This window comes from Balaenoptera ricei, chromosome 6, assembly GCF_028023285.1.
Source record: "Balaenoptera ricei isolate mBalRic1 chromosome 6, mBalRic1.hap2, whole genome shotgun sequence".
Taxonomy (NCBI): Eukaryota; Metazoa; Chordata; class Mammalia; order Artiodactyla; family Balaenopteridae; genus Balaenoptera; species Balaenoptera ricei.
In genome coordinates this window covers 76,340,291-76,366,642 of record NC_082644.1, presented here as the reverse complement: position 1 = coordinate 76,366,642, position 26,352 = coordinate 76,340,291, and the positions used below count along the sequence as shown (strand labels likewise).

General features: G+C 36.7%; 1 protein-coding gene across 1 annotated transcript; it reads right to left on the bottom strand.

Annotated features, from left to right (window-relative positions):
• Positions 1-4,647: 4,647 nt before the first annotated feature.
• Positions 4,648-25,762, bottom strand: LOC132367860 (cytochrome P450 1A1-like). Its single transcript, XM_059926465.1, is given in 11 exon segments — positions 4,648-4,794; positions 6,699-6,786; positions 14,420-14,629; positions 14,632-14,702; positions 17,309-17,395; positions 20,426-20,505; positions 20,507-20,547; positions 20,638-20,727; positions 23,506-23,629; positions 24,942-25,339; positions 25,342-25,762. Coding segments are annotated over 11 exon segments (1,620 nt in total). The 3' UTR covers positions 4,648-4,784.
• Between the last annotated feature and the right edge of the window lie 590 nt (positions 25,763-26,352).

The window sequence follows — 26,352 nt, the reverse complement described above, 5'->3', positions numbered from 1 at the left end:
ATGCACTTTTTCCCACTCCCATCCACTCAAAGAAGGTAGTCAGTCCTTTCATGCTTTCTTGGCGTATAGGAGGTTTTGCTGTAGGAATCAAAGGATAATTGTCTTCCTAGTACTTGAAAGGATTATGCCCAGGAAGGGAAAGAGAGACAGGTCTCTCCTGGAAAAGAGGAGGAAGAAGAGGATGTGTCCTCCAGAAGTTGAGGATGCAAAGGGAGATCTGGAAGTTCTCAGCTGGAATCTGCAGCTGGCTTCCTCCCAGTATCCCAGGAAGTGAGAAGAGTTTTTGGTTAGGTGGGAATGGGATGGCTGCGTGGTATGCTTGAGAGGCTGGAGTCTGGGCTCAGGTTCACGGCCTCTGCAAAACTTGCTGGGCTTCCAGACGGGACAGAAACACAAGGCTCTCAGATTTCAGTAGCCTATATGAGCTAAGACAAGGCATCTAGAGGTAACCAAATGGGCACGAGACCAAAGGACTTCCCCCAAATGCTTTGTTTTTCAACAGATGGATGTGAGTGAGAGAGCACCTACGTAGGTTCAAATTGAATTATTCTGGGAGTGGAGCTCAGAGAAAGGTCCAAGTTTATTTTAAAATACATGCTCTTTCTGAGATTTTGGACTAAGACATTTACAATTTAGTTCAAATTTAGTTTCTCATCCTGAGAATTTTTTTTTCCCTAGGAAATATCATTTTAACTAACTGTCCATCTCAGCCAAGGAAAATAGTGTTGGTTTCAAAGGAAATAAAAAATGTGAGGAGAGAGGAGGAAATTACTTGAGAACGACTTTTTTGTTTTTTAATGTTTCTGCCTGGGTAAATACATTAACTGGAGGATCAAATGACAAAATAAAAACTCAAGTAAATATCATTATTATGTAAGAAATCAATTCTTGTGATATGGGGATCAGAAGGGTGGAAATCTGTAGATTTTAATAGCCTGCATGTGTACACTGCAACAGAAGAATCGTGTTTGGGCTTTCATAATGTGAATCAAGAGACACCCTCATGGCTGAGTTATCTAATGAAATAGAGAAGTTATCGTTGGCAACATTAGGGTACAAGGAGGTGACAGACATGAAACTAGACAAGAGTTCATTCCGTTCTCTTTAAACCTGCCTTTTTCGAGTTCCTCAAACAAACAAGGTGTGTGCTAGCTTGTGGTTAGAATTCTCAGGGATAATTTTTCTTCTTTTATCCTACCTCAACTAGAGCTAAGACCAAAGAAGGCAAATACTTTCACCATTTCCATGTAATGGAAAGCAGCTTTTTCCCTTGAGATTTTGCCCTTTGAAGAATCCCAGCTTATGCCAGGGGTCCTACCTCCTCCTCAGCTCTGGTCCCAAGCTTCGTTTCCTGTCCCAAGGGCACATCTAGTACTCACTCATCGCCTCTTCATGGCTTTCTTTTCATTTCAGGTCTCTGCTTTCCCACCAAGCTTTAAAAAAGTGATAAATTGTATTGAAATTTTTCAATGTGCTTTACCAAAAAAGATTTTTCTGAATATCAAATCAGCTATCTTGACCCCGTTTTCTATTAAATACATTTGAGTCAATTTTTTGCCCACATCACTACACCAAAAGGTAAGAATCATGATTTTAATATAGATGAAAAATGAACGTGTGTTAAAGAAATTCTTTTATTCTTATGAATAGAACCAGGCCCATGCTATAACCGGTTCAAAGGAAAACTCAAAATAGTACAAATTCATATGGACTGAAGGAATATTGAAATGAATTGAAAATGGAGACAAAACTGTGGTTTTTCCAAGCCAATCCAGTCACTACTAAACTGGATAGAAAATGTTCATTAAATACTATCAGGCAAGTCAGAATTTACTATCAGTTACCCACATTTACAAAGAGTTGCAAAATAGCTCAAAGGCAATGAACTGGGCTGCAATCTGATAACCTAGAAGGGTTGTCATACAAAGCATAGTTTCTATTGAAACACAAAATTTTTATCTACACTGATCTTGTCAAGGTCATTAATGACCTCTACGCTGAAAAATTTAACATCATTTCTCAGTAATTATTTTGCTCTAGCTCTTAACAGCTTTTGACATAACTACTGACTCCTTCCTTTTTGAAAAAAATGTTTTTGCTGTCCCCTTTGTCTGTTCCTCTGGATTATTTTCATAAACTCTTCTCCATCTGTACTCCTTGCCTAGGTGATTTCATCCAGTTCTCGGGGTTTAAATACCAACTATATACTTAAAATTCCTAATATTATATCTTCAATCTTAACTTCTTCTGGGAAGTCCGGACACACTTTTTAAAAATTCACATTTACTGTCACGTTGCCATCTTAAAACTGTGTTATACAAAATTCTACTTCAATTTCTTTCAATCTATCTTTTTTTAACACATACACACACACACACACACACACACACGCGCGCGCACACACACACACACACACACTGATCCTCATGCAGTTCTAGTTACTCAAGCCAAGTGCATAGAGTCATCCTGGATATCTTCCATTTGTCTCTCCAGGTTCATTCTCCACCCTTCCACACCCTGATTCATGACACTGAAAGCTGACCTGTAGGAGCTAAATCAAGGTTCTCCCTTGTCCTTTGTTTTGCAATTGGTTTTAGTCAATGGGAACCTTTGCTCCTGTGGAGGGAGGGAAGGAAGTGAGGTCAAAGTACTGATTCCTTCATCTATAGCCTCATGGGGCAGTTTTGAGCTGGGTGTTTTCCTTAAGGCAAGTCTGTTAAAATTCCACTTAACACAGGTTTTTATATTCATTCTTCAGGGCATTGCACTATTCCTTGTGTTCTTCTATACCCTGTTCACATCTTTCTAAATAATTCCTTTATTAAACACATCGCTAGTTATCTTAATTAAATGTGCCATATCTTTTCTGATAGAACATTGATACAAGCCCTCTGTTTCACATCCAGCAAATTCTCTTCATCTATTTTCAAAATGTATCAAGTTTGACCATGTCTCACTTAGCGTTCCCTGTCCAAGCACCGTCATCTATCTTCTGTGTTACTGTAAAAGCCGCTTCACTGAAAGCCCAGAAGAGGGTGCTATAGAAAACGTGTAACTTTTCTATGTAAGAAAAGTTATAAGAAAATGTATAATTTTGAAACATAAAATTTATTTTTTCTACACTAATCTTGTCAAGGTCATTAATGACCTCCACAGTGAAAAATTTAATGTCATTTCTTAGCAACCATCTTGCAGGTGTGTAGTAGCTCTTTACACTTGCCCTTCTACAGTCTATTCTCATACACAAACAGAGCAATCTTCTAGAACAAATATCATATCCCTTATGATCAAGCCCCCCTCCACGTGTTTTCTGTATCTCCTGGATCCTCATTCTACTCCAGCCGTTTAGGTGTTCTTGCTACTTTTTAAATATGCTTAGCATACTCGTGTCTCAGAGTCTCTTAACTTGTCCGAAATGTGCTTTGCTTAGATATCCATTTAGTACTTATTCACTACAACTCTCTGCATAAAGGTCACCTTATCAAAGGGAACTTTCTACACTATCATATGAAAGGGCATCCTCACCCCTCTCCACCTGCATTCTCTATCCTTACTCTACTTCACATTAATTCATAGTACTTACCACCACTTGACATAATTTATATTTTGCTCATAGGTTTATTTGCTCTGTCCTTTTTGGAATCTAAGTTCCATGAGAGCAAGATCTTTGTTTTCCGGTGATGTTTATGCTGTGTCTAGAAAAGTGCCTGGATTATAGTCACACCCACTTAAACATATGTGGAGTGAAATGAAAGAATGAATAAGTGAATTATCAACTGATACAAAAATTACGTTTTGAAATCCTGAGTGATAAGTGGTCATTCCAAATCCTATTTGAGCCTCAACTATTTTTCAACAGGAAGCAAAGGAGTTCCCTAAATATAATCTCAGACCTGATCAAATATTTGAAAGCTGTTGATTGGCCTCAGTATGACTGTAAAGCTGAAACACAAACAAAATCAGAGTTGTGCAACGGGTTGTAAGGAAGCCAATAATGAAGAAACCAGCTTGCTGGATAAACAGGTGGGCACAAAAGAAACTTCAGAACATCATAATGGGTTCAAGCTCTATTTTCTTCGAGTAAAAGAACATAATTATGCTACTTACAATTAACGTTTGTTTTTTAATTAATAAAAATGCCTTGAATAAAATAATGACTGTCAAACGAAGTTCTAAACTCTCCATTAGAAGGAAATATTAATGTATCAAATTTATATTGTACAGGCAATAGAAGATAAGTGTCCTTCATCATCCTTTCACACAACTGATTTGCTTTATTTTTACAGTTTTGCGTTTGTAACCCCCCATACTTTTTGTTGTATCAGTATCTCTTAAAACTGGGCTCTAATGAAGCAATCTCAGTTTCATTCTACACATCTTTGCTAACATTTCAACATTGAACACTTAAGTTCGGCTCTACTACCATTAAATTATTTTTTTTCCATGACAGTAGTAGAGTGTAACTTGGCAGTTTTCTGAAGATTTCCAGCAACAAAATCATCTGGAAGAGTCAAGTTCAAACGTCTATACATACCTTATTGGATAAGCAAAGAAAAATAAGACCTACTTAAACTTGCTTAAATCAAATGGAAATAGGGGAAGCTTATTGGCTTGAGTAATTGAAAAGGACAAACGATAATGGTTTCAGATACGGCTTCTTCCAGAAATTCAAATAATAGCTCTAGTACCTGCTATGTCTCCACCTCTAGATTCTATTTTCCTTCATGTTGAGTTGTTTCCCAGGTTCCTCATGACAAGATGTTTTTCATTTTGAGTATCTCCTTCTAGCAGCTCCTGAAAAAGTCCCAAGATTAACTCTGACTGGACACTTTATGAGACTCAATAACTTTTTCTCAGTCCTAACAATAATGTTTGAAACTAAAGTGAAAAATAATATACATGTATAATATGGACAAAACAATAAAATTCTTAGACCTAAGTATAGCAAGAATAGTTTAAGACATAAAAATTAAAATTTGAAATGCAAATGAAGGACATAAAACAACCAGAATAAGAACTGTCATAGAAATGTTGGTACTTCTAAAATTAAGACAAATTTTGCACAACTCAAAATATAATCTCAATGAGCTTTTCGATGGAACTATATAAAATAATTCTGGAATGTGTAATGCAAAAATAAATCTCTAAAAGTAGCCAAGAAATTTATGAATACTGAATAAGAACAATTAAGTCAAAGTGAGAGAATTTCAGTTACTAAGATAACTATAAAGTCACTGTAATCAAAAGCGTATAATATTGGCACATAAATATATAAATATATTAGTCAGATATGGTCGAGCATCCACAGAAGGATAAGTATATATGTGGTTTTTATCTAACTTAGTGAGAAAGAGTGGCTAATTTAATAAATGCTGCTGATATGATTGATAATCCAGAAGGAAACAGAACTGGATACCTACCATTTTTTGTTTTTTAAAAAAATTTATTTATTTATTTATTTATTTCTGGCTGTGTTGGGTCTTCGTTTCTGTGCGAGGGCTTTCTCCAGTTGTGGCGAGCGGGGGCCTCTCTTCATCGCGGTGCGCGGGCCTCTCACTATCGTGGCCTCTCGTGTTGCGGAGCACAGGCTCCAGACGCGCAGGCTCAGTAGTTGTGGCTCACGGGCCTAGTTGTTCCGCGGCATGTGGGATCTTCCCAGACCAGGGCTCGAACCTGTGTGCCCTGCATTGGCAGGCAGATTCTCAACCACTGCGCCACCAGGGAAGCTCCCCCCCCTTTTTTTTTTAAAGAAAAATATTGGAAGGAATGGTAGGAGGCTATTTGTATGAATTTGGGGTGGAGAAGGCTTTCCTAAGTATGATAGGAATTTCAAAAACCATAAAGAAAAAACTAGATATATTTGGCTATTTAAAATCACTTATGGGGCTTCCCTGGTGGCGCAGTGGTTGAGAATCTGCCTGCCAATGCAGGGGACACGGGTTCGAGCCCTGGTCTGGGAAGATCCCACATGCCGCGGAGCGACTAAGCCCGTGAGCCACAACTGCTGAGCCTGCGCGTCTGGAGTCTGTGCTCTGCAATGGGAGGGGCCGCGATAGTGAGAGGCCCGCGCACCGCGATGAAGAGTGGCCCCCACTTGCCGCAACTGGAAAAGGCCCTCGCACAGAAATGAAGACCCAACACAGCCATAAATAAAAAAAAAAAATAAATAAAAATAAAAATAAATAAATTAATTAATTAAAAAAATAAATAAATAAAAAATAAAATCACTTATGTTTTCATGGCAAAAGTTACCATAAACAAAATGAAGAGGAAATTGAAAGCTAGGTCTGTAAATTAAGTATGGAAAAGGTTCTATTTTTCTTAGAAACTAGTTACTGAAGGATCATTGCATATAAAATCCATGTGGAATTCATAAGATCACCTAACTGTACATACAACAGAAACAAATTTCAAACTTTCTCAAATTATTGACAGAATTTCACAGTCAAAACTTAAGTTTTATTGCCCAGAAATACCTTTCTAATCAAGGGAGACTTGTAGAAAAATATGAAAAATTACTCCAAGTCTTTATTTTAAAATAAGTAAATAATAGGCAGAATGGCATTAGTTGGATAATAGAGTGAAACAGAGCAAAACAAACACAAGGGCAATGGAAAACAATACGATCTCAAAATGTTCTCTTCTGGATTTTCTTTTCTTGTCAGAGAGACAAAATTTGGAAGGGTCAACAGACTTACACTTCTGACCAAAAAGGAATTCTAGGAATGTGAGTTGATAGAACGTCCTGTTTTTTTAGTACCGACTCTTTCAGCGAAAAGTAGAATTCTGAAAAATATAAAAGGCATATGCTACAAAATAAACAGAAATAAATAACCACTTCTAGATTACCCTGAAATTATAAACTAAACATAGCCATTATAATAACTGAGATACATTTTAAAGGCAGAAATTGTTTTGATTAACGGGGGAAATCCTGTAAAATCTCTTCCCAAAGAAATTGGAAAAAAGTCTTGGCAAAAACTGCTTTCTCAGGAGGCCCTGGTAACCGTGAGCTAAGATCATTTGTGTTTGGGGGAGGGGGGCGGTGGCAGGGGGTTGGATGATCATTCACTTTTGAAGGACTTCAGTGGATGAATGCACTCAATCTGTCCTAGATTCATTTCATTAAGAGAGAATGAACTAGCTAACATTGCCAAAATCAAGTTCACGTAAGGTAACAGGCCAGGGATTTATCTGACCATCTGTCTCTTTAATAAGGGTATGTTTGCCATCACTGTGGCTAAAACAAAAATACAGAAAATAAGACAGAAAATATCAACTGTTGAAAAGGATGTGGAACAACCAGAGAACTTTTTCAGCTTGCTGGTGGGAGTATAGATTGGTACAACCATGCTGAAAAATTAGTTGGAATTTCTCAATTAAACAAACAAATGCTTTATGACTCAGCAATTCCAGTCCTATATTTATACGGGTCAACAAAAAAGTTTACATGTATTCACCAAAAACTGTGCACGGGAATGTTCATAGCAGCACTCTTCATAGCGATCCATAATAGAAATTACCCAAGTGGCTTCTATCAATAAAATACATTCATAAATTGTGGTATAGTCACCTAATGGAACAATCTATAGCAATGAACAATGAGAATGAATGAAATACAACTACACACAACTTGATTAATCTTTCAAATAGAACATGGATGAATCTTGCCAGTACAATGTGGTACAAAAGAAGTCAAGCACAAAAGGGCACATTTGTTTCACTCCCTTAATGTACAGGTCAAAAACAGACAAACCGAACTAGGGCATTGGAAGTCAGGATAAGGGTTATCCTTGAGGCACAGAGATTGGAGGCTAAGGAGGAATGAAAGGCTGGGGGGCTGTGGAATGCTGGTGGTGTTCAGTTTGTAAAAATCCACCAAGCTTTAAACTTACATTTTGTGCACTTTTCTGTATGGATATCTTAATAAAAATTTCCTCATCAAACTTGCATTTGTTGTATAGAGCAAGAATCAGTGGGGAGGAGAAGTGAGTAACTTAACTTTCTTTAAATTGGGGAAATTGTGTTTAAAAATCTTAACTAAAAAGCAAACAGCAGCTTTCCATATATAGAGTAATTGCGTTCGAATCTATCTTGCCCAATGGTCTGGGGAAAACACCACCTTTGATTCTTATTTCAAAACCCAAAGCTATTATTGCTCCTGCTCCAAAGAACAGTTTTCACATACTTGGCTTCATTTCCCAATTTTCTGAAATATGTAGAGTAAGAATATTGTTAACCAAAGAGATACCATCTTGTAAATCACTTCACTGCCCACAGCAATTTTAACTTTGGAAAGCCTTTTCACACAATACTATTCCCTGGCCCACAGAGTCCCAATGAGGCGCATTGTGAATAAATACTTGAATGGGAGTGATTCCTCTGAATACATGTTGAAGGCCTTTATGTTCCAGACACTAAGCTAAGCAAGCACTGCTAAGATGGTAGGTGAAGTTCTGCCCTCCAGCTGTGTTAAACTCTCTTCCCAAGGTGCTGAATTTCTAAACTGCTCTGTTCTCACCTACTGTGAGATGATAAAACCTGTTGGCAATTCTAAATAGAGAGATGAAAGTCAAAATGCCAGGCAGAATAGTGAGAAGCATGGTGAAACCCAGTGAGGACCACTGAGTATGGAATGCTAGGAAATAGTATAAAATAGGCCAAGCTGGCACAAAGGAATCAAAGAATGAAGACTCCTTAGAAGAGTGACCAGCTGTGCAAAGACGTAAGTTGGCAGGACCATACGAAGCTCCTTGATCAACAAAGGGCATTCACCCTGTCAAGGACTCTTCACAAAAAGAGAAAGTTGCAAAGAAATTTTCAAACGCACATCCCCATTGAATGCATGAAGAGGGAACGAGAAAGCTTGAATTTTTATGACCAGTCTTAGAAAGAACAATTAAAATATGTATATTTAACTATATCATTGTATATATATATACACACCTATATGCTATCTATGCACATACACACGCACACACACACTTATCATCATTCACCTCTATCTTAAAGAGCTTCTGAAGTTAGAGATCATATTTTAGTCATCTTTTATTATGCCTGGCATCTAAAGAGCCTGGCTTAAAGTAGGCACCTAAAGACACACACATTAAAAACTAAATAAAGTTAGTTTATTTAGTTATGTAGGTGTGTAGAGCTTCTTAATTGATCAATGAATGATCCCAGACTTTTGAGGTTTTATACTAACAATGTGTGTCTCTTTCTTTATTCTCAGTTGCCAGCTTTTATTTCAATTTAATTAATGCAAAACTTCTATAACCTGGTGTTTTAATTCACAGTTCATGCATCTAGTCTGAAGATTCATCCCCCTCTCTAGACCAAACCCATGAATTTTGTGATAGGTACTTGCTACCCTGAAACCTTTCTTCACCCTTATGTGAATTCACAGAAGTAGAGGAAATTTATAATCTCAAATAAATGCAATACTATATTTAGAGCATAAGCTGAAATAGAAAAAAAAATCATATTTTTGTTGGCATTCTATTTGCATGTCACATCTTACACTTTCCGTGTGTATATATACACAAAATAATTAATAGTTACATGCAATATTTCACATTAGCTTTTTAAAATATATCATCTCTCCATGCCAATAAATAAACTTCCACAATAATTCAGTAGCTAGAAATATTAACTGTTTGCATGCATGTTTCACACATTATTTAGTTTTAAATTTTAGTTTGGAATCAGAAATGAACAGGTCCAGTAGGCAGAAAATCAGTAAAGACAGTTGAACTTAATTCCACCATCAATCAACTAAATAGTAAGGGACATCTTGTAGACTTCTTCATCCCACAACAGCAGAATGCACATTCTTCTCAAGCTTATATGGAATATTCACAAATATAGACCACATTCTGGGTCGTATTAGAGGAAAATTTAGAACACTGAATGCATATATTAGAAAAGAAAAAAGGATCTAAAATCAATAAACTAAGTTTCCACCTTAGAAAACTAGAAAAATAGGAGCAAAGTAAATCCAAAGTAAGCCAAAGAAAAGAAATGTAAATTAGAGGAGAAATTAATGGAATTGAATACAAGAAATTACTAGAGAGAAAATAAATGACACCAAAAGCTGGTTCTTTGAAAAGATCAATAAAATTGATAAACCTCTAGCTAAGCTAACTAAAAAGAGAAAGAAAGAGAGAGAGAGAAAGAAAGCACAAAATACAAAGCCTATGGTAATCTGGGGGCTGGGAAGGCAGCAGATCAGGGAATTGCTCTTGTCCACAGGGAGCAAAGAGAGCAGGGAACTGGTGCAGGATGAGGTGCTAGGAACAATCTAGTCTTAGGCTTAAGCAGTAGGGCACAGGACATAATTTTGTGTGTATGTTTATGTCATTCCTTCCAATATTCCCAAACCTCAAGTAAGCTTTCTTTAGAATTACTCCTAACTCTCCGTTACGCCATTGAAAAATAAGTAAACTCCAACACCCATCCTTGGGTGTAAACATTTCAGGGAGAAAGCAGTGACCCCCTTCTCTCCATCAGAGTGTGCAGGAGAAGTGACAGATGCCATTAGACAACAAATGTGTCTGGTGAAGTTAGTGAATGGTCAGCTGCCTATCTATATGCGTGTGTGTTGACAAGATGAAGATGTCGGAGCTGGAGAAACACTGACTTCCTGGAGCACATTTGAGATGTTACTTTTGGAAAGTTTCCTAAGTGCTAGGACACACTTTGACAGTGGTCCTGTGGGGATGGGGGGAGGCTAATAATATCCAGCTGGGATCTGATGTCATAAAAATGTGAGTTAAAAAAAAAAAAAAAAAGAACTAAGGGTGTATTTGATGAGATCTGGACCTTATAGCTTAAACAGGTGTGAGAGCACTGAACAGATTTTTAGACTGAGGCAACAGGTAGAAATTAAAATAGGAGCAGAGATGCCAGAAATACTATCCATACTAGAAAATCTCGGATACTTCCTTTTGCTCCTCCGTTAGATTCATTCATTTAATCATTAATTCATTCCCGCATTCACTGAACAACTATTTATCGATTGTCTGCTATGTGCCTGAAACAGTGCTGGACACTGGAGGTACAATGGAAGCCAAGCAGACTTGGCCCTGCATTTGTGGAGCTTGCAGGGAGTTGGGAAGGTCAGCATGAAGGTAATGAATGAAGTCAGGTATTGAGGCAGGGATGGAGGATTGATCAGGAGTGCATCAAATGACTATAGCCCAGTGCAGTACCCTTAGAAATAAATGTCAATATAAAGTCTGGAAAAGATAAAACTATATTTAGTAAATGCATTTTAAGACAACAGAAAGACTTTAATTAAGATCCATTCAAATGAGCATTTTGGAACTTGGTCATCACACTTAGCTGGAAAATTCATTCATGCAACATGCTTCCATCCACAGGGGTAGAGATAAAGGCAACAGTATTGCCTGTATGTGTGTAGTTTATGGTTGATGGGGCTTGATAGTGATGCTGAATTAAGGTAAACTATTCTTGTAAATAACTTGAAGGATAGAAAAGACCTATAAACTTTTATAATTTTTATTTATTTTGGCTCTCCTACTGCTAAAAATGTGTATCATAGAGAATCAGTTGCCTGCATCCTGCTTTTTATTCTTATCTGAAGGGGAAGCCAACGGTGCATTCCTCACAGGGCATTTGTTTTTTATAGCCTGTTAAGCTGTAAAACACCTCCCTTTAGCTATTTCTGATTTAAGGTGTACATAGTACGGTGCCTTTTTGTTGTTTAAAGTATGAATCTTGGATTTTGTGGGGACGTCCTGTGTGAATCTGAAACATCAAATCATGTATCCACACACTTGGAAGCCTGGACTGACCTGTAGATTTTAATAATTAATAATTATTTAGAGAGTAAAATCCCCAAAGACCCCTTCTACCTCTCAAAAATGGTTCTGATTTCTTACCCTGTCATGTGGGTTGATATCACATCTGAATTATAGGTTTAACTGGGAAGGAATTAGAGAATTTCAATGTGGGAATATATAAATGTCTTTATAAATTTTGGTGCAAGTTTTCTTCTTTGAAAAACACTTGGGACCAGACACATTCTGTGCTCACTTGCATCATGCAGTGGATAGTTTCTAGTCTGACCTTCATCTTCATGGTTTCACCAAAAGCCCCAAGGGGCTGTAGCTACAAGGAGGGCACAGTGTGGTAAGCATCTATATGTACCTTTGTATAGCAGGCTATCTAACATCTATTACGCTATCTTTTTACTTCATGTATAATGGCTTTAAGGACCTCACTCGTCTTGGATTACCACTGATGCATATATCCATATATTATCAATTGCTGTATCGTCATAATGAATTCTGTGTGTAGTCTCCAGATGATTATTTAGAGTGTTTATGTTAATATAAGTTATTTCAATGTAAAATGTTGGTACAGTGTTGCTTCTAATTATATTTCATAAAATAAATTATTTCCAGATAAGTAAATACATATAATTAAAAATAGCTTTTCTATTTTGCTTTTAAATGTTCTTTTCCCTGTCTTATTCTTATCCATGTTTCTAAAATTACATAAACTGCAAACTTATGAATTATACAAAAAGCCCAACAGTACACTAATTATGCCTTAGGAGCAGAGTTAAAGTGAAAATTAGCATTTTACAATACAATGTGTTAAAATAAATGTATAGAATCTTATTTGCTTACTGTTTTAAAAAAAAAAAACAAGAGTTTTAGAAAAACACAATTCCTTAAAGAAAATACCAGATAAACAGATAACAAGATTCCTATAGTGTTCCTGTCATCCCCATTATTAGTACATATACAGAAGATTTGATAGTTTTTTACAGAAAAAAATGTAAGGATAGTTTCAGTTTGACACACTGTCACGTGGATAATGCAAATAATTTCAAAAGCTTTTACAAAAAAGGACAGGCAATCCAATTTGTTTATTCCCAAGGATAATGCTGAATTTATTTGTACTTGGAAAGAAAGACGAAGTCCTGACTTTAATCCTCAATGTCTGCCAGTTGTTTAACTTCTTGGCTTCCATTGCAACATCCTGGTCAAGATGGTCATCATTCAGATGGTCTTAGGTCATTAGCCCTAAGTGCTCTCTCCATCTGAATTAGACTCCAGACATGCTCTCAACTCCCGCCTGGATTTCAAACCCTTTATAATGCAACTCCCCTTAAAGCTTCAATCTGAAATTCTTAGTTTTTCACTGTCCATTTTATGTCCCTTATATGCCTTAGCTCATTAACAAGTCCAATTAAAGAAGCACATACTTAGTGCTGGGTACGATACTGAAAAAATTTTTTAATTGTTGTCTTTTTTTTTCTCATAACATGTTATTATGGGCTGAATTGTATCTCCCCCACCCTAAACTCATATGTTGAAATCCCAAACCCCAGTACCTCAGAATGTAACTGTATTTGGAGATAAGGTCTTTAAAGAGGTATTGGGTTGGCCAAAAAGTTCATTTGGGTTTTCTAGTAACATCTTATGGAAAAACCCAAATGAACTTTTTGGCCAACCCAATAGTTAAGCTAAAATGAGGCTGTTAGGATGAGGCTTTAATCGAATATAACTGTTGTCCTTACAACAAAAAGGAGAGACACAGGGATGGGTGGCCATTGAGAAAAGGCCATGTGGGGACAGCCCATCTACAAACCCAGGAAAGAGCCTTCAGGAGGAACCAACCCTGCTGACACCTTGATCTTAGACTTCCAGCCTCCAGAACCGTGAGAAAACAAATTTCTGTTGTTAAAGCCACTCAGGCTGTGGTATTTTGTTATGGCAGCCCTTGCAAACTAATACACATGTATATCTAGTAGGTATCAAAAGGAATTGGTAACATTGTAAAAAACACCAATTTGCTCTGAAGTTAAATTCATAATCCAGAAAACATAAGAGCAGATATAAAAATGGATTTTGAAGAACCCTCCCCCTTCAAGTCCCTTTCCCTGCCTCTCTAAATCTAACTCAGTCCACCTATTATCACCATGAACGTTCTCTGCTGTTCTGGGTGACTATAGCTCCCTTCTCTGGACCTCTTGAATACCTAGTTTCTAGTCCAGTGGAAAGAAATATATTTAAAATCAGAACCTTGTTCTTATTCTGAACCCAATATTTAAAACAAATATCAGTACACCTGTCTATTGTAGCTGGCATTAAGGGAAGGAAGATAGCACTCCTTTGCCTGCTCACTCCATCCAGCAGTCCTCGTTCCCTTCTTCCATATTCACAGTGACACAGTGACACCTGGGACACCATCACATGAGACATGGGTTTAAAACCCCATACACTCAAAAATCAGCTCCTACATTAGAATGGCATACAATGAACTGAACAGCCAGCATAGGGGTATGAATTTTAAATTTCTTGCTAAATGAATTTGAAGCCCATAATTTTTCTGAATTAAATAAGAAACCCTCCACCCAGTCTGCGAATCTATGAACAGGAGCTACCTGTGGAGCAGGGCTCTACTTGAAGTTGGTATGGTTTTGGCTTCATGACTAACCCATACGTGGGTGTCAGGTCAAGCTTGGCTCCTGGGCACTTCTCCAGCTTGAGCTGCTGCAGAACTGTGGTGATGAAAATGAATATCTCATTTCGTGCAACATCTTCTCCGAGACACTTCCGGATTCCCATTCCAAAAGTCAACACTTTCTCAACAAACTTCTATTCCGTTCCATGTTTTCACTTAGAAATCTCTCAGGTCTGAATAAATTGGGATTATCCCAAATAGTTCTGTATAAAATAGACAAAAATAAAAAATTTTAAAGGAATCATTTTATCACTTTTACCTTTGTTGCCAACTTTTCCATAACAATTTTGTTTTGCCTAAAGTGTTTTGTTCAAGTTCAGAACATCCTTTATAAATTATATATATATGTATATAGTTATGGAGCTATGTAATTATATAATTATTACAGATATATATGTCATTCTTTCCTTTAATATGTTGACAGGTTTAGTTATCATAAAAATTTAATACAGTTATTTTTCACTAAAATGACTTCTGGTTCATTAAATAGTGAATAAAATACATGAAATGTATTTAATTTTTTTATTATCTTAAATGAATAATTCCACAAAATTCTCATTAGAATATTCCAAAATTGTGGTATAAATAAAAGGTAATAAATATTCAGTCTCCTTTGCTTTAAGTAAAATAAGCAGGAATGATGACACTGAGACACACCTCTCACTCAGGTGCTCTCTCACTATGTTTAGGAAATAGCCTTCAAACATCATCACAAGGAGGAGCCAGGTCTCCTGAAAGCAGCCCTGATTGGGGGGGTTGCCCACAGTTCCCAAACTGTTGTGCATTTGGTTCTCTCTTCTCCCTCCACCTTTTTTTTGTTACAGGCACCACATGTGGCTCATCTACGACAACTAATGTTTGTGAGTTGTCTACATCTTAAGCCATACATCAGGGACTCACTTGACTTCATAAAGAACTGGGTCTCTTTGCCTATAGATGTCACCCTCTGTCTAGGAGAAAAATTTGTTTTCTCTCTGCACCAGAGGTCACGGACCTGGGGACTTACAAGTCATACTCAGTCCTCCAAGAAACTTCGTTTTGCTCTCATAATCTTTTAAAAATAGTTAATTGTTGCTAACATTTAAAAATCAGAAGATTCCACATGAAAATCTACATTTTCACTTTCTTTTTTTTATAACTGAAAGAGCTGATAACAGTGGGACAATGCCTTGCTCGCCAACAGTTTACTGGGTTGAATTAGATGCAGCAGATGACCTCTTGCCACTGCTTCAACAAAGTACAATTCTTTCATTTTTGGTATTTTCCACTGCTCAGTGGGTGCTTGAGTTGGTGACCTTTTAGATTCAACATGAATAATTTTCCCATAATATCAAGTCTTGAATTACATACTCATTTACTTAAACAAGTGCCTCCATGCAAATAGTATTTCTTTACTAGCACCTGTGTTAACTCAGTTTGATCATTACTCAGTATTCAATATAATCACAAGTTCTTAGGATACTAGAACACTTGGGATACTTGGGGTTGTACCAACTGAAAATAAATGCCATTCAATTTACACTGACTGTATTTCTTCTTATAATGGATTTTAAAATGCTTAGGTTTATCCAATATGATCACTGGGTGGAGAATGGATCTATCAATCTCTCTGACAATAAATGTTCCAGTGGGACGGTCTATGCAGTGTATTCTACCATTTTGCTAGTTACAGAGATTGTGAAGGTGCTGTTAGGTACACAGGATAATCACCTCCCTCCCTAAGAGCCTGGAGCCTAAGCCATCGGTCAGATGAGATGTTGGGTGAAGACCGAGAAGCTGTACAGAGTACTGTACATACAACCGGCTGAGCGTATAAGAATGCCATCTTGGGAATTCCTTGGTGGTCCAGTGGTTAGGACTTGGCGCTTTCACTGCTGAGGCCCAGGTTTGATCACTGGTTGGGAACTAAGATCCCGCAAGCCACGCGGTAGCCAAAGGGGGGGAAAAGAAAAGATTGCAATCTTTACCAGTTTACTGGTGACATCAAGCCCTCACCACATGGAGCATATAATTTCCATTAAACAAGATTTACATATTAAACAGGATTTACACTGGATGTGAGTCCTGCTTCTCTTACCTGCTGAACATGTGATCTTAAGTAATTTGTTCAATCTGGCTGAAAGTTTCTTCATCAGTAAAATTGGGGTCATGCTAGCACCACTATATAGGATTACTGTTGAGGTCAGAGGAGATACATCTGAGCTTTTTGTGCCCAGCACGCAGTGGGAGTCTATAAAGATTAACTGTTCTCATCATTATGCCCACCAGTGCCATCACCACTCATCACCCTCACTTTTCACTGCCTGAGGTACCTTAGGCTCAGACTGCCCTTCTGTAGTTGATACGGGCAAGCCTCTAGTTGCATTTTATTCACAAATATTTACTGAGTGCCTACTATGTGCCAGGCACTGATCTAGGTACTGGGGTTGAGGAAAAAGCAAACAAACAAAAAGGGAGAGAAGAAAAATATCCCTGCTTGGTGGCTTACACTCCAGTGGGGGGTTTCAGGCTGCTTTTCAAATATCGGCTGGTCATACACATGCAGAGGGTGAGCCCACGAAGTCCTTGGCTCACACCTCCCCCAGTGAGCCCACTTTTGAAATTTGATTTACCTTGAATGAATCTGTATTAAGATTTCCTCCTTCCTATTATCTGTGAGGAAAGAAAACTGAATTTCTTTACAACTTCTTTCAAGAGAAACAGAGGGAATGAAGTTTGGTTAAGAAGAATGTAAATTTTTCCCAGATTAATAAATAGCAAACAAACAACCAAGCAAATGTTATCTCAGGAAATAATTTTGGTGGCTTACTCATCATGATTTACTTGATACATGTTAATAAAGGTGCAGTTTTTCCTGGGAATGAAATAACCATTCAGAGTAGTATCTGATGTAGTACTGTAGGAAAGAGAAAGGCAGCATTACAACGCATCCTGTAAATTCAAATAACCCATCCCTAAGCTGCCTCCCATGATGCATGGACTATTTTTTGTTAATGTTATTTTTTACTGCAATAATGATGTGACATCTTTATAAATCTTCCTTTGTTCATTAATTGATATATCTTCTACCTATTGTCAAATCACTAATTTATTCTTTTTCTTGTATTTGTTAAACATATTGAGCACCTAATATATTGAAGGCATTGCTATGAGCTAAAATCTCTAGAAAATTATCTCAATATTTCTATGACAGAGTTGGTCATAAGTAGACACATCCGATTATAACCGGAAACTATTAAGGACATTATAAAGCATTTTCTTTTTACCCCATGTGTTTTTGGCTTCTATTAGTAGATTAGAAAAACAAAACATAACATCATTTAGTACTTGATGGGAGGAACTAGGAATTGGAATGGAATTGGAACTAGGAAATCTGAACTCTAGATACTGTTCTCAGTGAGATGTTGGGCAAATCTCATATCTACTCTATGGTTTCATTTCCTAGCTGTGAAATGATATTGGTTGTATTGGATGGTCCCTAAGTTGCCTCTAGAACAAGTATTCTATTTTTCTAGTCCCATACTCAGACTTCATTATGTATACTGTACATCTTTCCCCTTTATACCTCTGTAATTATGCACGGTTTAGATGAAGTCATGTTATGTTTCCATATGGCACTCCCTAACTTCTGAGATGGCCCTCACACTCACTTCTCCCCAGAGAAGCAGTGACATTTCAATGTGATGAGTTTGAGAACAGTCACTGGACACGTTTGTCTTAGCCACTTCTGGGTTCTCTCTTCTGATTAGCCAACCTACAGAGAAGGTAATACATCTCAGCTATAGTTATTAATGGGCTGAGCTGAGGAGCAGGTGTCATACTGCCAGAGGAGACTCTGCTGTTGTCCAACTTTGCCAGAGTCCGAGTGGAGAAGTATGTCTAATTCAGGTAAAAAGTATGAGTAAGCCTCCTTGGTCTAGCTCTAAGCCAAACTGTGCAAACTAGCTCTGAGCATTAAAAAAGTTAATATTTGAAACTCTCTCTGACCTACTTTCATCTTGCAGCTGGTACTGAACTTCGGCAAATAATATGGGTATTATTCATCGGGTGCCCTCAAAACCCAACAAAGGAGAAGGTCAAAAAAGGGATGGAGCCATTTGTTGGAAGGATTACCGGCTCCTAGGTATAGCCACTTGCCTTTCTCAGTACATTCCTGCCCACACTCCCTCTGTGGATTCAGCTGGTCAAATTCTACTCTGCATAAAAACCACATGATCCCACTCTATGGAAACCTAGCATGTAAAATTTGATTTCACTAATATTAAACTATGAGTGACTATATATTCTAAAGAAGGACTCAATATATAAATTCATTCATTGTAGGGTCTCTCTCTCTAAATATATACTTCTGAAACTGCATATATAAAAATGCCTTACCATGTAACTTTTAAAGAGCATACACGCGATACATATTTATTAGGGTACTGTTTGGTCTTTTGTGTATGTGTGTACATAAGTTATATATAATAGCAAAACTTTTGCCCCTTTTACCTAAGATTCTTCCATTTATCTTTTAAAAATTCATTTCATTTTAACCCATTTTCTGCTCTTTAACCCCTTGTCCTTTTAAAAGGAAAATGGTAAACATCCAAGTGGAGAACAGGTTAATCCCAAACAACATATTAATATATAAGATGCCTTTTATGTTTGTGCCAAAATTCTTGGTTTATATCACACTACTCTCATTGGCCGATGCCTCTGATCTTTTTAGTTGATATATTAGTTTATTTCTTCACTTCTAATAATATAATGAATACCTATTTCCTAAAATATATTTCTCCCTATTAGTGAGGCTCTCAGATGTGTTTTCAGGGTCCCAAAGATTACGATCACTTTCATTTCATCCCAAATAATGCCTGTAAACTTGGCAGGTCTCTCTGTTCCTGATTTCTTAGTAAAGCTTGTAGGTCGTACTCTTTTATGAAGCACCCAAAGTCACCCTACGGAAGCCTTTGGGACAGAAGAGCTGCATATTTAAATGTAGGATACTTTTTATAAAGTTAAGTTAAAGATGAAGTCTACTTCAGCCAGAAAGGGGATCTGAAGGAAAGGGATCACAGTGAATAGATAGCATTATGTGTGAATATGGAGAGCAAACGAGAGGCAAAATACAGGGGACTGAGTGTCTCACTGTCTGGGCTTGACTCTGCTCAGCTAAGTGGTCTGGCCCTTGGAGATACCTGGGCTGAGGCACTGCATTCTGCTCTGCCGATTACCACATGGCGTGAGAGACATTCCCCCTCTTTCACTATATAAAGATGGGAAGAGAAAAAGCAGGGAGAATTTAATTTTTTATTTTAATTGTGTGGAATGGAAACAGTTCAAACTACCTGAACTTTGGTTGTTCACAAACATATTTAATAAAGCCTATCTACTTAGTCTGTACTTGCATGCATTTGGGATCTGGAGAGTCTGGCATAAGGTTCAGTAAACTTTCAAATATCTATAAATGTAGACTCTGTTTAATTTGTTTGTGGCAACTAGCTTCCTTGGTCTACTGTTCAGCAAAATTCTTAGCTACTGAAAATGAAGCCATATCACATTAGCAGGCGGCTAACGCTACTCGTAAGGGGAAGTTAAGTGAGTTTGTACAACGCTTAATAGCCAAACATATATTATGGTTGGATTATCAATTGTTCCAAATTTCCATATCCTTCTCTCCCCTTAATTTTTAAATATAAGATGAAAGTTAATGGCATCATAGTTTAGTTATAAAAAATATTCACAAAATTTGCCTTGCTCTATGTTAAAATTTCATTAAAGGTTTCAAAAGAAAATAAAAGGATTTAAAATAATATTAAAATAACATTAACATACTATAGATTTTAAAGCACTTAAAGTATTCAGTCTAATGCCTGGGATTCCTCACTCCTCCCCACACCACCTGTGGGATAGTTGTTGTCCCAAAGGAGCAGCATATCCTTACCAGAGAAGAATAGTAAAAGGAAGAAAGGAGGCACGTCTGAATATTTCATTTATGAAAGCTTCTGTGTAGGGTAAAATTTTTCCTGTCTTCAAACCTGGTTGATTTCATCTCAATGTTTCCATCTGGGTAAAAAAAGGTTTTTTAAAAAATTTAATTTAAAAATGAAAATATATTCTTATAAGAATTATACTTTTCATCTGAAAGCGTGTTACCAATTTCTTCTTGAATTTTGGCTTGAATTTCTGGATAGCGTATCAAATAAAGAAAGCTCCAATATAGACATGTTGATATTGCTTCAAACTCTGAAAGAAAAAAGAGAGAAAAAGTGTCTTGGAAAAAAGTATTAGCAAAATTGGATCCTCAATTTACTTTGTATTTGAATACTAAGAATCCAGGGAAAATAATTGAAATATGACTACCAATTAATAATACAATTATTATACATTAAGGTTTATTTCAAAGTACAGGCTTAACCTCTTACTCATTAGAGCAGCCACTACCAATAAGCAGAAAACAGCAAATGTTGATGAGAAGGTGGAAAAATTGGAACTCTAATGCATTGCTGGTAGAAATGTAAAATGGTGCAGTCACTATGGAAAACAATATAAAGGGTCCTCAAAATACTTAAAAAAGAATTACCAAGTGATCCATTAATTCAAAAGAGCTGAAAGCATGGATTTAAAAAGATATATGTACCACCATGTTCATGGTAGCATTATTCACAATAGCCAAGAGGCGGAAACAACCCACATGTACATCGATGGATGAATGGATAAACAAAATGTGGTATATGCATGCAATGGAATATTATGCAGCCTTAAAAAGAAGGAGATCCTGTCACTTCCTACAATATGGATGAACCTCAAGGACATTATGCTATATGAAACAAACCAGTCACAAAAGGGAAAATACTGTCTGATTTCATTCATATAAGGTATCTAAAGTAGTCAAAATCGTAAAAACATAAATTAGAAAGGTAGTTGCCTAGGGCTGGGAGTACAGAGGTGGGCAAATTGGGGTTTAATGGGCATAGAGTTATAGTTTTGCAAGATGAAAAAGTTCTAAAGATCTGTTATACAACAATGTGAATATACACAACACTACTGAATTGTACATGTGAAAACGTTTAATGTAGTAAATTTAATGTTATGTGTTTGCAACCAGAAGAAAAAATAAAATAAAAAAGTTTTAAATATATAGGTATTACCTATAAGGCAAATGAAAACACTGGAAATATTTCACTACAAAATAAACCATTGTTATAATAATAATGGCTATGATCTATGTATAATAATAATTAATATCATAAATCATACATAGCTATTGAATGCTTTTTCTATTCTATGCTCATTTTATTGAAGAGAAAACTGTGTGTGCCTCAAGGACATTATGGACCTTGCTCAAGGTGACAACTCAGAAGAGACAGAGTCAGGACTTAAACGTGGACTTATCTGGCTTCAAGGCCATAAGTTTGTATAAGTGCGTAATGGAAGGTTGAGTAAATTCAATTTTTTTAAATACTGATTTTTAGTGTACTTGCTTTGTTTTAAAATTCATCCTTTAAACAAGGTATCTTCACTTTTGATATTATCTATACATTGGTAAGATGTTTTTCATTATTGAAAATAAAAGCCAGAAACTCTATGTAAAACTTCATCTTTTTCTCAAGGATGACTTTACACTACATCAAAGAATGTGATCAGTTCTTGAAAACCTAACACTCAGAAATACCACATTAAACAGCTTTTTTAGGCTGTTTTAATTATAAATTCAACTCAATGATGACCTAATGCCAAAATTAATAACGCTATTTGTGTTTTCTACTAAATCTTATAATCTAGTAGCAAAAATTAGTGTTTAAATCAATATATCTTATTTCTAGGTTTTCACGATGATGATGAAAATGTCAACAATGATGACTACTCCAAATATTGATCACTTGATTGCATGGTTATTTGAAATGCGGGCTGTAATTAGTCTCGCTTTAGAAATGAGAAACATGCAGCACAGAGATGGTTAAATATTTTACCAGGACCACACGAGAGACAAAGCTAGTACCCTAATTCAAGTCTGTGGTTCCACAGCATTGGGACTTAAGGATTTGTTTGTTCTCTAAACAACTTGCATCACAACATGTGCAAGAAATGCACCCAAATGTAGCTTCAGAACAAAGTAAAATCCTTCCCAATCATCCCTTCTCAAGACTTGGTTTTACATTTTTTGAATAGGGCAATCTCTTACAGTGAGCCGGTAGATTCAACAGTTCTCATGCCACAAAATTTCTAACATGACTTCACAGTGCAAGGAATTATCCTAAAAGTGAGTTGTCCAAATGCAGTTGCCAACAATGGTGTTTGTAGTAATGTGCAGTACGGTGTGAGAATATGGACTTCTATTCAGAATATATTGACTCTATTCACTATCAAAAGAGAAACAAAACAAGCCATGAATGCTGCACGAAAGACACTGATTTTGCACATTGTAGAGCCATGGACAATATATCCAAGACCTAGGACTTTTATTAGGTGACCCAGAAATTCTGCTTCTTCACATAAGACTATAATGAAAAAGGAGGCAAAACTGATGCACAAAGATGGTAATTAGCATTGGCGAGATGTTCAATATCTGCATTATTGAGACAGCAGACTGGTAAAATGTAGGGGGTACTGGCCATGGAGTACTATGCAACCATTAGAAGCAGTAAATTAGAAATACACCTGACAACCGTGATTGAACCTTAAAAGTATAGGGCTTCATGAAAAAAGTTAGAAATAAGCTGAGATGTAAATAACAATGGTAATTTACATATATTAAAATTCATGATAATATTAGAATACATGCTAATACATGAAAATATAAAGCCCATTTTATAAGAATACATGAAACAAAAAAACAGCACTTAAACAGATTAAGAGTAAATGTCAGTGGGTTGGGAAAGGGACTGAGAGTGGGATGTAGGGATCAAAGTCGTAAATGGCCGATATCAAAAGAGGGAAAGACTCTACAATGTAAACAGTAGAAAACAGAAAATTGCAATTAATCTTGATTCACCTTAAATATTGATAAATACTTTCACATACCAGCTCCAAAGAGGTCATTCACAGTGCTTATGATTTCATCGTCATTTAAGGTGGCTGTTTTGGTAGCAGCATATTTGTTGTGGCATGTATTAATCAGAGCATCAGTGATATCTTGGCTATAGTCCTGAGGATATAAACCTTAACATGATTAGTCATCCCTACCTACATTCTACAGCATATATGACTCTCATGCAAGAAAAGCCATATTACCATGTACTTGAAATGAACCCAATTAACTTAGGAATATAAAGAATATAGGTAGATCATTTTAAACCTTGCAACCAGTTTTGCTTGTTAATGCTCAATCTTAAGGCAATGCTCAATCTTAAAAGAATGTAGAATAGAAAACCAAGGTACCAAACTCAAATTTCTTCTTGAAAGTTTTTTTTCAATCAATAAAGAGTATACCTATGTCTGGAAGCACACTTAGAAAAATCAGAGGTTAACTTATTACAGAGAAATTGCTAAGCAATAAATACAATAAGAGGTTTTCAGACCTACTGTAAGGATTTTACTATAATCACCATGAAGAGGAAGTGGGGCTAGAGTAGGTTAGGGAGTAGGAAGAGAAATTTATGAATTTCACAAACTCTTTTACTTACTGTATCTGATCTAGAATTCCCTGCTGGTACCCTGAAACACATTGTTTTCTGCCTCTTCCTTCTAATCGGAGGGGACTTAAGTTCTCACATCTCTTCATTTGCTCAATTACTCACATTTTCATGTTTTTATTTTTTCCCGATGCCCTCCTCTCAGCAAATTGGTCCCCAAGAACTAGGATTCTTTCTAGTACATACATACTTCAAGAGAGAAATTTACTCTTTTGTGGACCATCAAATTGGGCCAAAAACATATCAATGGCCTCATAAGAAGGTTCGCTTCTGTCACATGGATAACATTTCTACATGTGTTATGACCTCAAAGTCCATTTCTTCATAGGACAGAAACTCAAGTAGGATATGAGGGTAAATTGGAAGGTTCCTATAGAATATTCTTTATAATTATTCAAAACACTTTCTGAAAAAAATATGCTGATAATTTTAAGACCGGATAGTTTCAGATGAAAAATTAAAGAAACAAAATTATTGGGTCATTTCTTCAGGAAGCTCACCTACATGTTAGTCATCATTTATCAGCCAATTACAGATTCATAATTCAAGTATGTGCCTTATCAGCACACTAGGGAAATTTCTGAGGTCTCAAAAAATTCAAAGCTCTTCTTATGGTCCCTACATGAGAACTAAGTAATACTGCCCTATAATCCCTCTGATTGGACCTCACATTTACCAATAGTTTGGGTAAGGTTCATTATGGAAAAATTACAGTGAAAGAACCAAGGTAGTACATAAAGTTGTCTGAGTTCTTAATGCATCTCACCCTCTTTTTTTTTCACTTCTCACCAAATCCCCAGTCCTGGCATGAATTTAAACCCTTACCTTATCATATGTTGTAAGATGATCTTGTACATGTAGAGCAATAAACTGATTCAGGGCCTGATAAAACTCCCGGGGAGAATTTATAATTCGCAGTGGAAGGTAGCAGAAACACAGTATGAAATCGGCAGGATTAGCAGTGCTGGAGGCCTTGAGTAAGTCATTATTCTCTTTAACTATTCTAAGAAACTCCTCATCACTGTGGTCACATCTCTTGCCAAAACAAAGGGCACAGACAATGTTGGCCACCACACACGTAATAGCACCTCTGGGGTCAAAGCTGCCATTCTTGGAAGTCAACTCTGCAGAGACTTTCACCAGCTCAGGAACTTCCTCAGCGACATGTTTCTCAAGTAAGCAAGAGCAGGTGGAGGATTTTGCTTCTGCTTTAGAAAATGTTGTAAAGCATTGGAAGCAGTTTTCTTATGAAGCTTCCAACTCTCTCCATAATTGACCGAAAACGTAAGACTCTTTCCTTCTGCCAGGAAAGAAAATGTATGCATGTGAGGTCGGCCTGCAAAATGCTCTCCATCTTTAAGTAGTACTTGTTTCACCATTTCCATCCCATTCACCACAAGGACAGGCACCATGCCAAGTCTGATGAGAAAGACATTTCCATATTTCTTCCTCATCTCCACGAATGTAAGGTAAGGATGGTCTCCAAGATGAAGAAGATTTCCTATGATGGGGAAGGACCATGGGCCAGGAGGAGACACCCGCTTTCTCCCTTTGCTCCTTAGCACTCTTACAAAAACAAAAACCATCCCCCAAATTATGAGAGAAGTGGTCACCTCTCCAGGAGTGATTGCCATGCTGAATATCATTTTCAGGAATAAAACACCTAAAATAGAAATACATAACCCTTATTTTTGCCATTCTAAGCATAGACTAAGAGTAGTCTTTCTCCATGTAAACATTTAGAAGAAGAGTACAGACCCTTTGTATTTAGTTAAAAGCTATTATTAAACAATGCACCAAGAGGGTAAAATTAAATTCTTGTAAAATGCACTGTACCTTTATCTCAATTCTATTATTTTCATGATTCTAATCACCAGACCAAATCCTTTCATGTCAGTTGTTGACACCATAGACAGAAGAAGAGGACAACTCAATGTAGAAAGCAGCCTGGGGGGTGGGAAAGGGATTGAGGCTATGGAAGCTGAGTTCACACTCATTAGCTGGGGGGTTCATCCTGTCACTTAATCTAAGTGCATGCCAGCTGTCTCATCTAAGTGTCCTACCTAACAGAATTAATCATACACTCTTTCAGCAAATATTTATTGAACACCCCAATGTTAGGCCCTAAAAATACAAAACAAAATTTCATAGACTAATCAGGAAACTAGATAAACAAAAATAAGATTACAAAGTGAAAAGTGTATAGAGAACTGTGAATAGAGTGGTCTGTCATTGT